This window comes from Pteropus vampyrus, unplaced genomic scaffold (assembly GCF_000151845.1).
Source record: "Pteropus vampyrus isolate Shadow unplaced genomic scaffold, Pvam_2.0 Scaffold82, whole genome shotgun sequence".
NCBI classification, from domain to species: Eukaryota; Metazoa; Chordata; class Mammalia; order Chiroptera; family Pteropodidae; genus Pteropus; species Pteropus vampyrus.
Genome location: NW_011888863.1, coordinates 2828229 through 2841921, shown reverse-complemented (window position 1 = coordinate 2841921; position 13693 = coordinate 2828229). Strand labels below are relative to the sequence as shown.

General features: G+C 34.5%; 1 protein-coding gene across 1 annotated transcript in view; it reads left to right on the top strand.

The window, feature by feature from the left end:
* Positions 1-13693, top strand: part of ITPR2 (inositol 1,4,5-trisphosphate receptor type 2) — a 437650-nt gene that overhangs the window by 80977 nt on the left and 342980 nt on the right. The window contains exons 3-5 of the mRNA XM_011363170.2: positions 5954-6069; positions 6817-6903; positions 8944-9102. Of these exons, the coding sequence (XP_011361472.1) occupies positions 5954-6069; positions 6817-6903; positions 8944-9102 (362 nt within the window). The remainder of the gene's footprint in view (positions 1-5953; positions 6070-6816; positions 6904-8943; positions 9103-13693) is intronic.

Sequence of the window (13693 nt, the reverse complement as noted above, 5' to 3'; positions counted from 1 at the left end):
ACACATGTGGCATATTTTCCATGGAAAATCATTCATTAGTTTCTTTTGAGGTATTACAACTGATGCATTTATATATATATCTTCATAATATTTTCTAGACGTTGTATTTGTTGCAAGACTGATAGTATAGAAACCTAGACAGATCTTATTTTCCGGCCAATGTTTTTTTCAAGGTTTCTGCTTGCTAAATACATTAATAAATGCATAATAAATGTCTTAACAAACCAATCTTTAATTGAGCAAATTATTGTGAGGAAAGAGGTAATCTTAGTATTTGGTAGTAAAAATGCTATTTTTTGAGGAGATCTTGTCATCATAATCAAATTGAAATGAGGTAGGGATGTCAGATGGATGATGTCTTAGGGTATTTAAGGCTGTTTTATAGAAGCCAGATTAGATTTGTTCTAAATGACCTCGAGGTGTGTATGTGTAGAATTATGAACAGTGTTTCAGGTGAGACAGAGTTTGCTTCAATTTGACACACCTGCTCCCAAAAGGCGCATTGCATAGCAGCAGAATATTGAATTGAGTTCAGAGGATCTTAGTTAAAATTCCTTACCAACTTGTGGACTTAAGAAAAGTCTTAGTTTCCTTCTCTGGAACATGGAGAAAATGATCCTTAAAACGGTTATTGGGAAGATCAAATGATCTTTATTATCAACATGTAGTGCTCTTTATAGATTACAAAGTGCTCCATGGTTGTAAACTGTACTGAGCAAACCAAATCATATTAATGTCCCTAAAACCCAGAGACCAGAGAGTTACCTGTCAGGCATTCGAGCACCCTGTGTGTGGTTGAACTTGTTCATATTTATAATTTATTTTAATCTAGAGATCCTATCACAAAGGATGTAGGCAACTCACTCTTTATTTCAGAGAAGGGAAAGGTCAGATTTTTATCGGAAGCTCCTTTGAGTTCTAACATTTTAGTAGTCTACAAGCCAGTAACTACAAAGGTCCATTTCTCTCCCTCTTCAGTATTAAAATAGTTAACTTTTGCCTAGAGAAAGTTATCCTGCAGTATTCATGGTTGCCCATGCACGTGTTGTGATACATTTAAATGTTTCTTAAACCTGTAATAAATTCATCTTTGGCCTTTTTAAAATTCTAGAAAACACTTTCCCTCTTAGATACCCTCCCTACACTTGCCTTATGCTATGATCACAGGAGGTAGAAGTTTAGTTAGAAATTTGTACTTAAGCTAAGAGTTTTACACAAACACTCTGCTTCAGGATGCGTTTCTTAGGAAAAGTGAAAAACAGAGAGCTACAGCGATATTTTAGGCTTGTGAGTCCCTCTCCCCTGACCAGTTCTGAATTCTAATTGCCCTTGTCTGCCTGTTCCTTACCCCAGGGAGAGTTTGCTTACCACTTTCTGTTTTATCACTGGGAAGGTCCCATTGTCTTCATTTGAACTCTGCTGCATCCTGTTTATATCATAAAGAGAGAAAGAAAAGCTCCAGATGCCCTCCCTCCCCACCTTTCTCCACGTGGAGATAATAAAGCCCTTGGCAACCACTTTCTCTGTAATCAGTATGAGGTAATTTTACAAGCTACCATGAAAGAGCCGTTTGTTGAATGCCCGCTTTGTGACAGACATTTGCTGATGATTTAATATGTCTTGCCTCATTTAAACCTTACATCTTTAGGAGGGAAGAGAAATGAAACAGAAAGTGTTCCTTCCACCATTACCAGAGGAAGTTGCTGGCCACTATGTAACTTGAACTTTACATAGAATAGCCCCACGTGGAGTTCTCTAGACAGTTCTGGGGTGAAGAAATTGCATTAAATACAAATAAGAAAATGCTTTTGTAGGTACAAAGCAAAACATTTCAAAGTTACTTAGATAGGTATTGTAAGTGGAGGTTTTGACTGGTTTCCTGCCAGATTTACCCAGAATCATGTGGGAAGATTAGTTATTTGATTTATAGCATTACATGCCGTACATTTTGTGCTCCACACCATTTGAATGGCTTTCCTATTCCTTCCATCCACTAGCATTTATAAGCCTGCTAAAGATGCCTCTGACTCTTTCAGTTTAAAGTAAACACTTCTGGGCTGAATTTCCTTCCACAGTTGTAAAAAAATAAAAATAAATGTTCTAATTCTAAGGCACTGTTCTTATAATATTGCCTGACTAAACAGAGCACATATTGTCATATCTGACATTTCTGAACTTCTGTAATTCTGCAAAATTGTTGACCTCAGGTCTTAAGATGAAGCTTTTAAAAAAAATTTTAACTCAAATTACTTCCTTTTATTTGTGCTTTTGGTGTTTGCTCTGTGAGGCCAACCTTTCCTTTTTAATTATTATTTGAGTCTTGAAATGCTGAAAAGATTGCTGTTACCTAATTAACAAACAACACCGCGACCCTTTCTAATTGGAAACCCCCCTAAAACTTATATGTTAGCAGTATGTACACCTCTAATGTTCGAGAATGAGCAGGCCAAGGGACACTAGAGAGTTCATTTTAGAAGAATGGTGAGTAGGGCAGATGAGAGTGTACAGCTCTGAGATAGTTGGATTCCTGCTTGCTGAAAAAGTGTGGGAGGCTTGTCCAGGGTTGTACCCATGTTGGTGTTAGTGATTATATTTGCGTATTTTAAAATGTATTACGAGGTAATGGAGGTTGCATCCACTACTCACTGCCATGCTGTTGCAGGATATTTGAGAATTTTTATACAAAAATATATTGTGGCATCTTAAACCGAAGAGGCAAACACCTTTTTGTGAACTGGACACTTTGGGTTCAGGTTTAACCTGACAACTCTACTTTTTGTTGCTTTTTGCTGAGAGCTCTGTAATAGTTTAGTCATCTCTTAGTGAAACTAGTGCTGGACAAATGAAACAATATGAATAGTAATACCTTGCATTTATAATAGGGCTTTAAAGTTCATGGAGTACTTTCAAATAGATTATCTCTTTGCATATCTCAGCAGCCCTGTGGATTAGGTGTGGCAGGTATTATTAATACTTTAATTGTGCAATAAATTGGGAATCAGACAAAATATGTGACTAGTGCAAGACCAGTATATTTTTTTCTAAAAGAGGCAGAGAGAATTAAACACACACACAAGCAAACACAGAAACACACAAACACCCATTACCATCACCACCATCAACAAAAGCATTTTTACAAAAGTCTGTGTGTGCTCTACATTCCCTCCCGTCAACCGAAATAGTTCTGCAATATTAGTTTCCATGCATAATCAGATTGGTTACTTACTATTATATAAAATGAGATGCCACCTGTGGGAGGTTGCTGAGAAGGACCAAATACTAAGCCCTGCAACTAGAAAGGGCTTTTGAAATCTAAGGCTTTGTGTCTCAGACTGGGCGGAAGCTCGTTCATTTGTCCAACTTCACTTTTCCTCACCTTTCCCCACTGTACATCTAAGAGATTATTAAGCCTGTTGATTCTGCTGTTTTCTTTGAAATCTCTGGCTACTTTACAATCACCATACAGTCTAAATTCAAATCCTCACTGTTTCCCAGAATGCTGACAGTGGGCTTTCATGCTGGTCTTCTTGCCAGTCTGTTTACGTCACCTTTCACGTGGTGTAAGAGCTTAAAACGCTTTAAGAGTTTGACATCTTCTATGAGATAAAGTCCATACGCTTTACCCTAGCACATAGCTCTGTGCAGACACTGACTTCAAATCAGTCCGTTTTCATTTCACAGCCTGGGCCATAGTTTCTCTGCAAGGTTAGCAGGTCTCTCAGCATTTGCCTTCTCTGCCTTTGTGCCGCCTTTGGCTCTTTTTGAAATACCCTGCCCTTCTGAGCTCTTGAAGCCCCTTGTCAATGTGCTAAATTGGGATTGGTTCCTCAAAACTTGGCCTGTGTCTTCTTCTTTGGGAAGGCTTTCTGGCTTCTTCTGGGAAGCTGGCTACATGCGTCTTTGTGTTCCATAGCACCTCTCCATAGTTCTATTGCAAAACTTTAACACATGGTGGATGCCTGTCTTACCCACTAGGCTGTGAGCTTTTTGAGGAGAGAGTCTGAGTTTTAGCAACCAGAAGCACAGCCTGACCAGTAAGCCTGAGTTAGATGAATGTTTTGCTTCACTTCACAATAACTTCAACCACAAGGATCAGGACCATGACATGCACACTTTCTTTGCCAGCTACCCAAATATACCTTTAATAAGGAGTGCTCTGGAGGTGGTCTAGAATTTAGGAAAATTATTTTCATTGTCAAAGAGTATTTCCTAATGAACTTAATTAGGAATTTGAAATAATGGAGAAGAACACAATTTATTCCTTTTCACACATGAAGAAATTCAGAAATATAGACTACAAATTAGAGTTTATTTATACTTGAATAAATAAGGATTTTAGTTTTTGCTGCACTGAATTTGGATACTTGCTTAATATAGGATGGTCAAAATAGTCTGCGTTAAATTGAGAGCACTCTTTGGAGATACCTGTAAACAATCTCCAAATTTGTTCTTGAAAAAAATTTGTATGTTCTTTGTAGTTGCTAACATATAGAAAATAATTTTTAGGGCGTATAAGATATGTTGTGAAGGAAAACGGTTTTCAGGTCTGATTATTTGGTTTTCACACATATGTACCAAGTGGTGATTCCTGTGTCATATTGTAATTGTAATTGTTTCTCAGCCTACTTTTGGTAGTTAGAAGGTGTCTGTTTTTTGCTACCTATAAAATATTTAATCACCTACATGAATAACTTTTTAAACCAGAAATTAATAATTAGTTTTCTGTATAGCTTCATGTGTGTATGGGGGAGAGAGGAAGAGGCAATCAATAGAATTTGCGTTTATAATTACAGACTATATTTAAAAAGTTATTATTTCTTCTGAATTTTTAAAATTCCTCCAAAAATTTGCAGTCATAAGTAAATGAAATTTGAAGAGATCAAATCCATCTTAATTTTATAATTAATTTAAAGAGAATAATAAAATGAGCATGTATAATATAGTAAAAAAAATGTGGCTTAAATGGATATTTGAGTTGATCGAGTTTTATTTTGTGATACCTATTAGAAAAATAAGAATGATCCTAAATATTATGGCAGCAACCAAAATAAATTTGTCATGTCGAATTCATACAATATTTTGTAAGAAAAATGAAAATAATATTTGGATAATCTATATCATTACTCTTTTATAATAGAATATTGGGAATTAACATTTGTTTTAGATTGTAATCCATTCCACAAACATGCAGAATCATTAGCATATGGAAGAATTCTTTAGTCAAGCTTCTGTTTTCCTCATTAAAAAGAAAAAACATATTTTGCTTTTTGATCTTGACATATCATTATGTTATTTCACTGCAATTTCCTATCTTGATATTGAGTAGTAGAGTTCAGACTATAATCTTTTTTTTTTTTTTGGTAAACATCTGTGTTTAAAATAGATGAACCTTTTTTGTTTTTGTTTTGCTTTGTGTCTTCCTTATAACACACTGCATCTCAGATTTCTATATCATATTCATTTCAGTTATGTGGAAACTTACGGAATGAATGACTGAAATGTGATTGTTGTGATTACTCTGATTCTATGTTTTTCGTTCCTTTGATATCAAAGATAGATACCATTAGTAAGTAATTCATTGTGCAAGGTTAGGTAAGGCAGAGAAAATCACTAACATCATTCAATTTGCTTTTTGAGACCAGGTACTCCATTATAATTAAGAAGTGCCTTCTAATATAATGATTGCATTGGTTCGATTTCTCTATAAATTGTACGAATTAAAGTATCCTTTAAGAAACTTAAACTAATGAAGAAGTGGGTATTGTACAGTTTAAAAAGTTATTTGAAAAGGGTGTTATAGAGAAAATTTAAGAGTTGGTTGGAGGATGGGCTAGATAACCTTTAAATGTTCTTTATTCTCAGGGATTCTGAGATTCCGATGCTAGGCTAAAAGAAAATCTAAGAAATGCTGGTCACCTTAGTTACAGTGTTTTTGTTTGTTGTTTTGTCATAGACTGCCTCTTTAAGGTATGTCCTATGAATCGATATTCTGCCCAGAAACAATATTGGAAAGCTAAGCAAGCCAAACAAGGGAACCACACAGAGGCAGCCTTGCTGAAGAAATTACAGGTAAGGGCCAGACTTTGATTTGTCTGGTTTAGGCTAGACCAGGTACAGCAACAACAAAAGCTTGGTGATTTTACTCAATACACAGAGATTTACAATAGTTGTAGCAACACATTGAAACTGGAAGGGACTTTTAATGTATAGGAGATGACTACTGATTTCCTGGTGTGTAGGTAGTACATTTCTGCTGCTACTTTTTTAGAGATTACCTCAAACTGGAAACCAATTCAAAATCTCTATAGGAATATCAAATCCAGTTATATTTTACTTGGCATAGTACTAAATTTTTTTTCGAAAGGCTATGAAAAAAAAAAGTGTGGTGTTTCTGCTTTGGGCTGGGTGTCAATTTGATAGAACTTAATTTGTGTCATTAAAATTTCTGTTACTTTCAGAATTTAAACTGTATTTTGAGACTTGAAATTTACTTACTATCCTGGTTGGTTTCTCTACCAATATTCCTACTGAAAGTAATTTTTATGAGATCGAATTGCCTAGTGCTTTTCTGAAATTTCTAATTTAAAAGCAAGATATTGTTGGTTACATTTCAGCATTAAATTGAAAGAGTTATTACACTCTATTATAATCATGTATTTAATTATTATCCCCCACCCCCAAGCACCAAGAGTAAATCAACCGGCCTATTTTATTCAAGGTTGTGGTCTTTTTTCCTAAAAAACTCTTATTTCTTTGTCAGTTATTATACTCTGTTTACTATGTTTCTACACTGAATATTTGATAATCATCTTATAGCATGCTGCAGAACTGGAACAAAAGCAAAATGAATCAGAAAATAAGAAACTGTTGGGAGAAATTGTGAAATACAGTAATGTTATACAAGTAAGTATCTATTTACTTTCTTTTAAAAGAGATGACTTTTATGGGCAACTTGCATATGATAGGAATGCCAAATAGCATTAATATTTTAGGATACAATAGTTGGTTCTTTGGTGGGAATTATAGATATTGTGATATTTTCAGTTGATACTCACCACACTATTCTATATGGGAATAAGTCTGCTGTATACTCATAAAGAAGTGAGCTTATCTAGATGTATGCCCAAGTTATTATACCAAAAGGAAGAAGATCAGGAAACAATTTCTAAAGGCCTGTAATAAGATAGTCCTTTAGTAATAATGGGACTAATGTGTAACATACAAAGCTTTATCTTTTAATTTTATTGAGAGAAGAAAGTTTTTCAGTTGTGCTTTTAGATAGAAATCTTCTTTGAGTTGTTATTAGAAAATCTCCCATTTCAATTAGTATTCACACTGATTTATCTCAGCTGCATTCCTTTCTTGTGCTTCACTTAGATCTTTTGGCTTTTTACTTGGTTATATGTTAATATATGCCTCACCTTGTTCTGAAAAGAATGTAAGGCATTTTCAAAAATACACATAACAAAACAAAATAGACATAAATAAAGCAACTGGGTCAAAGGGAAAATAATGGCTGAATGAATAAGGTGAAGTCGGGGGTGAAGCATGTTTATAAAACTATGTTGTAAAGTCTGGTAAACTTTGGTTCGAAGCTTTTTTGTTGCCTACTTAGCTAGCTATAAAGGAAGCATAACATTACAGCATTCACAGAGGATTTCCATGACATAGAACTAAGTGAGAGGTCTAGTAACACAAACATTCCCAGGAAGAAGACCAGAGATGTGTTTTTCCAATGAGCTCTAATAAAGAGGGCACTGTTTTATATGGTAAACAATAATCTTAACAACTTCCTTACAGTAGATGCTACAATGAGGCTTTTCATAGAGCTCTTTTAAAAAATAATATCCTTTGATATTTTGTTATTGGCCAATGGTAAAATGCCAGAGCATAGTGCAGTCAAAGCAGTTTTCTGATGGGACAAGATGAGGGTACCTGGTTGCATCTGCAGCTCCTTGAATGTATGAGTTAATCTCATTATAGATTATGTCATGCCTGGGGCTGCGTGTCCCCTGGACAATCCTCCATAAATAGAATTTCTCTTATCAAGTTTTGATCACTATTCAGTTTCAGCAAGTGGGGCTTATATTTTTTGCCAAGAATCTGAAGTGCAAATGTTTGGGTGGTCAGTTAGGGACAGAGATGGCCCATGAGGGTGTTCATTGGTTTACGGTAAAATGAGAACCAAGGATACTATAATGAGTTTTGCAAAAAAGCTGATTTATTTTTTTCACTTAAAGAACTGCTCGTTAGTTTGAGATAATTTCCTTCTTATATTGCGAATATTGAAATGACCACTCTTTTTTGAAATGATTATAATAGATAGGAAGATTGTTTTAGTTTTCCTACTCAGTAGACTAGTGTTTTGGAAAAAAAATTTCCCATGGAATCCAAAAAATTTGAGAAATGCTGCTTCTATGCCCGTCTAAGAACAGGGCGGGCTCAGCATCCTCTTGTGGAAGCTATGGTGCTTTCCTCTTCATGGGGGAAGGGTTTGGGCTGTCTGCGGGCAGCGATAGTTAATAATATTAAGTGGGTCAGTGTATTATTTTAGTTTTGTGATTTTTCTTTAGTATATTCTGTTTTTGTGGCTTTGTAGGAATTGAGAAAGGATGTGGTTTGAGGGAACTTCCAGGTCTCCCTTGGAGAGCCTGCTTTTATTCTATTATTTATCAGTGGATGAAAATCATTCAGAGATGCCCCCTGTTTTGATTTCCTCATGTGCCCACTTTATTATAAAGCAGAATTGGGGGTGGAGGTGAGCAGGAACCCAAAGAAAGTTAACTAAGAAAGATGGTAGGTGTGGAGTCTGAAAAGAGCTTCTTTATTTAATCTCTACCCTAAGATGTGTTACATAGGCATGTGATATACGCATAAACACACACATGAATTTAATAGAGGAGATCCAGGAATAAGGCAGTAATCCGTGTCTATTCCCTACAGCTACTGCATATCAAAAGCAACAAGTATCTGACTGTCAACAAGAGATTACCTGCTTTACTGGAGAAGAATGCCATGCGTGTGTCCTTGGATGCTGCAGGAAATGAAGGATCTTGGTTTTATATTCATCCCTTCTGGAAGCTGAGAAGTGAGGGTGACAATGTATGTAAATATAAAATTAATAGAAAAACAGTGCATACATAAAAACAATAATTTTTAATAAGAAAGAATCTAGAATGTAAAATGGAGGGAGTTTTCAATCTTCAACATATTATTTTTATGTTAATATCTTTAATAGGCTGAAAGTATTTATATATAGTAAAAATTGTGCTCAGGAATCATAAAAAGACAAAGTTCAGATTAATTTGAAGTCATCTTCTCAGCTAGAATTTGTGTCAAAGAATGGAAGCAACCTTAATATTGGCTGAGCCTTAGCAGAGAGAGGAAGAGTTTGCATCTCCGCCTAATCAGGAGGAAGCATGGCTGTCAGGAAAAAGAACTGTTCTTAGAAAGTGGTATCTACTCCTTTAAATTAATAGAGTAACACAGTGAATCATGACACTATTTCATTAACTAGCTCTATGGTTAGCTGTTTACAGTGTATACATCTTAATAGATGTGTAATGAATGAGGAACTGTAGATTGACACCTGCTCATTGATGACAATTAGATTTAATATATATTGTGGAATATATGCATATCGTGTCATGTAAATTTTAGTAATTGCTAAAATATTTTCTGCTACTTTATAGAATAAGGAAAATAAAAATTATGTGATACAATTAATAGGATCGATAACTGATATTTTTGTGTGTAATAAATACCATAGCGGGTGACAGTCCCTAGCACATGGTAGATGCTCAATAAATGCTGGTTGACATTGAATATTGGATAATTTTCCTAAACAGAATACCTTACAAATATTGGCTCACATGATCACAAAAAAGTTGAGATTAAAAAATGAACATTATAAATTTAGAGCAAAATATAAAAAAATAATTATTCTGACAGTTTTCTCAATATTTTGATTACATTTAAAATGTTTTGGATATTTCTTGTCTTAGAAATGTCTTCTTTTGTAGTGAACCTATTTTTCAAGTGAATTTTGAAGTACAAAGTCAATTCCACAGGATGCAAGCTTTATGGTTTAATTTGGTTAATAAATTATCTGGTGATATCCTCATTAGGTAAGGTTTGGGAGAAGCATGGCATGCAGGAATGTAATGCACTTTAAGATGAGTGTTGGATTTCTTAAGAAATAAGTCCTTTTTTCCTTTTGGCATCAAGTGATGTGTGCTGTAAGCATGACATATATTTTAATTTCATTAGGTAGTTAATTACAATCAACTCTCAATTATTCATGGATCAATTATGTTTATGAGCAACTTATGTTTGATACCCTTTCTTGTAATACTTGTTCCCCCTGTCCAGCCCCACACTGAGTAGTGTCCCTGTCTGTAGGTGGTCAGTGAAAACTAAGTGTCAAAACAAACAAAACCTGAGCTCAGGCTGTGAAGGAATGTGATGAAATTATTGGATAAATGGGGCTGTTAGATTAGCTATAGATTTTATTAATGCATTCTATGCTGTTTATTTATTCTATCTATTCTTTACCCTGCTCCCAAATGCCTTTACAGGATCAGCAGAGAGTTGAATGTAATGAACTATTTCAAATAATTAGTCGTATTGGGGAAATGAAAACAACCTACCACCCAAGCACTCCATCTTGGTTAAAATGGATAATGTAATTGTTAAACGCACTAAAAATTCTTCTTATATAGATGTGCTCCATAAAGCATGGCTGAAACAACCTTCCACATTGCTTTTTGCTGAAATGACTCACTGTTTTTGCTCGCCACTGTGTAGCTTTTGTATGTAATTAAGGATGCTGTGAAAGCATAAGCACATCCACAGCCCTATATTTGCCACATAAATGATTGTGTTGTAATGCTCATTTTCTTCCCTAGGAATAGGCAGCATTTTTCTAAAACATAAGCCTAAGTATTTTACTGAAGGCAAATGGAAATGCTATCACTTCATAACAAGAGGTTTAATTTTTGCTGATTTTCTTTAAAAGCATATTAAACTAAGAAGAAGAAATTGCAAAGTTTAAAGGACTTTTAAAATTATATTTTACTATTTAGTAATTAGTTAAGTTATGATTAGGTTGTAAATTTCCAATAAGGTGTTTGGTGACTAAAAGGAAATGCAAGAATGAGGCTGATGATAGTCTGGAGAGAAAAATGCTCATATCCTCAAAAATCAATGGTTTCTACCATTTAACAACACCTTTGTCATGTCTTATACAATTCCAGAATAGTTTTGGGGGAAAACAGATTCATAGATTCCTTAACTTTCAGCTGTATATAGAAGCCCTTGCTTGCTGTTGAATGGTTAGAAAGTCACTGGGGACAGCCTTGAGCAGAGTACATAAATATTTCACTCTCATGTATCTTCCAAAGATTTTTTTTTTTTTTTTGCAGAGAGCGCTGAGCTTTATTTACAAACATGTCACAGAACGCCCTTACCCCCCACCCTGGGTTCCCCCCTCTGTCCCCAGGAAGTAGACAGGCCTGGGCCTACCTGCCCGTCTAACCTAGGAGGGATAATTTGTCATTTTCAACTTTGATATAAGAAGACATTAGTTCTTTAGCATGATGGTAGATTTTAAAAGTGAGGAAAGGCCAGATTTCATTTAATCAGGAGAAAAATTCAACTTGTAGGGAAAGAACCCCTTCAAATAGCAAGTAGAGTTTACTATTTGCAAAACTTGATGCCTTGGATTTATAGCAAAGGCAGGACTAAAACTATGGTGTTTTTGTTTCTACCACAAGGTTTCTTCACCATGCCAGGTGCCACTTCAAAAGAAAGGTAGCTGCTGATGACATTATATTACTCTTCATTTTCAGTAAAATCTCTGCTTGACTCTCACAGGGATATTATGTTGAATCAACAAAAGTGCTTTGGAATTGTAGTTTTGTTGTTGTTGTTTGTTTTGTTTTTTTGTTTGTTTGTTTTATTTTTTAAAGACTTGTGCACTAGAGAGAAAGTGATGTGGCAGAAAATGACTTTATCCTCAAGTTCTATATTTGATATACAGCTTCTCAGAAGGCATCCCCATCATTGGATCAGGTCCTATGCTGTACTCTTCTGAGAATATTACCAAATTCCATGTTTACCAACCTACCTAATTAGATGTGAATTCTTTGAGAATAGGGACCATTTCTTACACACTTTTGTATTCTTCCTGGCACTTCTTACTGTTCTTTTTATTTTTTATGATTGACATCTTGTCCATTTTATTTGCAAGTTTTATTCAGCTTGGTTAAAGTAATCATCAAGAACATGACTGAGGACCCGAAAATTGGTGAATTAATGTTAGATTCTCCTTGTGAATACTGTTCTTTTGAATCCTTGGAGACTTTATGGGTGGTGTTTTGAAGTACATATGAACTGGCTTAAAGCTTGTTTGTTGACAACTATAGTAAAATAGTAAGATTTAGAACAGTGAATATAGTTGTAAGCAGAAGTATTATTTTCATTGGAAGGATGTAACTAAAATATAGCATTACATTTAGCAACTTATTGCTTAATATTTACTTTGGTGCAGATAAGAATGACATAGTAAACCAAAGCCAATTTTTCTTTAAGAAATTGGAGGACCAGATATAGCACTAGCGGGATGTGGTATCAAGTCTCAGGATTTATAGTATAAATGACTACTCGGACTTCTGTGTGACTCTGAGACTTGGTGTCATATGCAAAAACAAGTTTTTTATTTTTGAGGATTTTGGAAATTTGTCTATGTCATGTTGACTTTTATATGTTTTTGTTTGTATTTAATTTTTAAAAATACCAACTCATGGTTCAAAGATAGAAAACAATATAAAGATATATTATGAAAAGTCTCTCTTATCCTTTTTTCTTATGCATATAATTTTTACTACCTTCCTTCCGTTTTACACAAAAATAGCTCTTCCCCCTCATCCTCACTTAACACTGTTTTTTGATGATCGTTCTTAATCTGTACATAGAGAACTTCTATGATGAGTGTTTTTGTGAGTCGAATCTGACTGATGATGGACTTGAAAGGCAGGGTGATGTATAGAGACCAGTCGTGTAAACAATAGAAGCTATTTCTGCAAACCAAAGAGCAGCTTTCCCTTTGCTCAATTAGTAAGCTTCAGGCTTCTCTATTACATTCAAATCTCCAGACATAGTTTGTGACAACAGTACCCATCTGAATGTAGACTCTTGTATATAATCTATAAAAAGTTAATTTATATTGAAAATGTGAAATTATGTTCCTTAAAGTCTTGGTCTAGGTTAAGATACAGGGAGAAGTTCTGTTTATTCTTATTATTTAAATCCTAATTTGTTTTTCAGTTATCTATCAAACTAATCTATTCTAATATTCAGTTGGTATGAAATATGCAAAGGGAAGGTTATTGGTTTTTATTTCTGAGATGGTGAGCAATTCTATAAATGAGAATGTAGGTACTACAGTAAGGAGTCTTCAATGGAATGTAACAACAAAAGTAACTTTAATATCTATAAAATTAAACTGTTCATTATTATCATTAAGAAAGCACAACCTCATTTCCTCACAATTTGAGTTATGAATAAAAATACTTGAAAATAAAGCAGACATTGTTAATGATAGCATAAATAAAAAAAATCAACTTAAGCTTAATTCTCTTGAGCATTTTTCCCATATCCAATTTTAATTTTATTTAAAAATGAATACCAGATT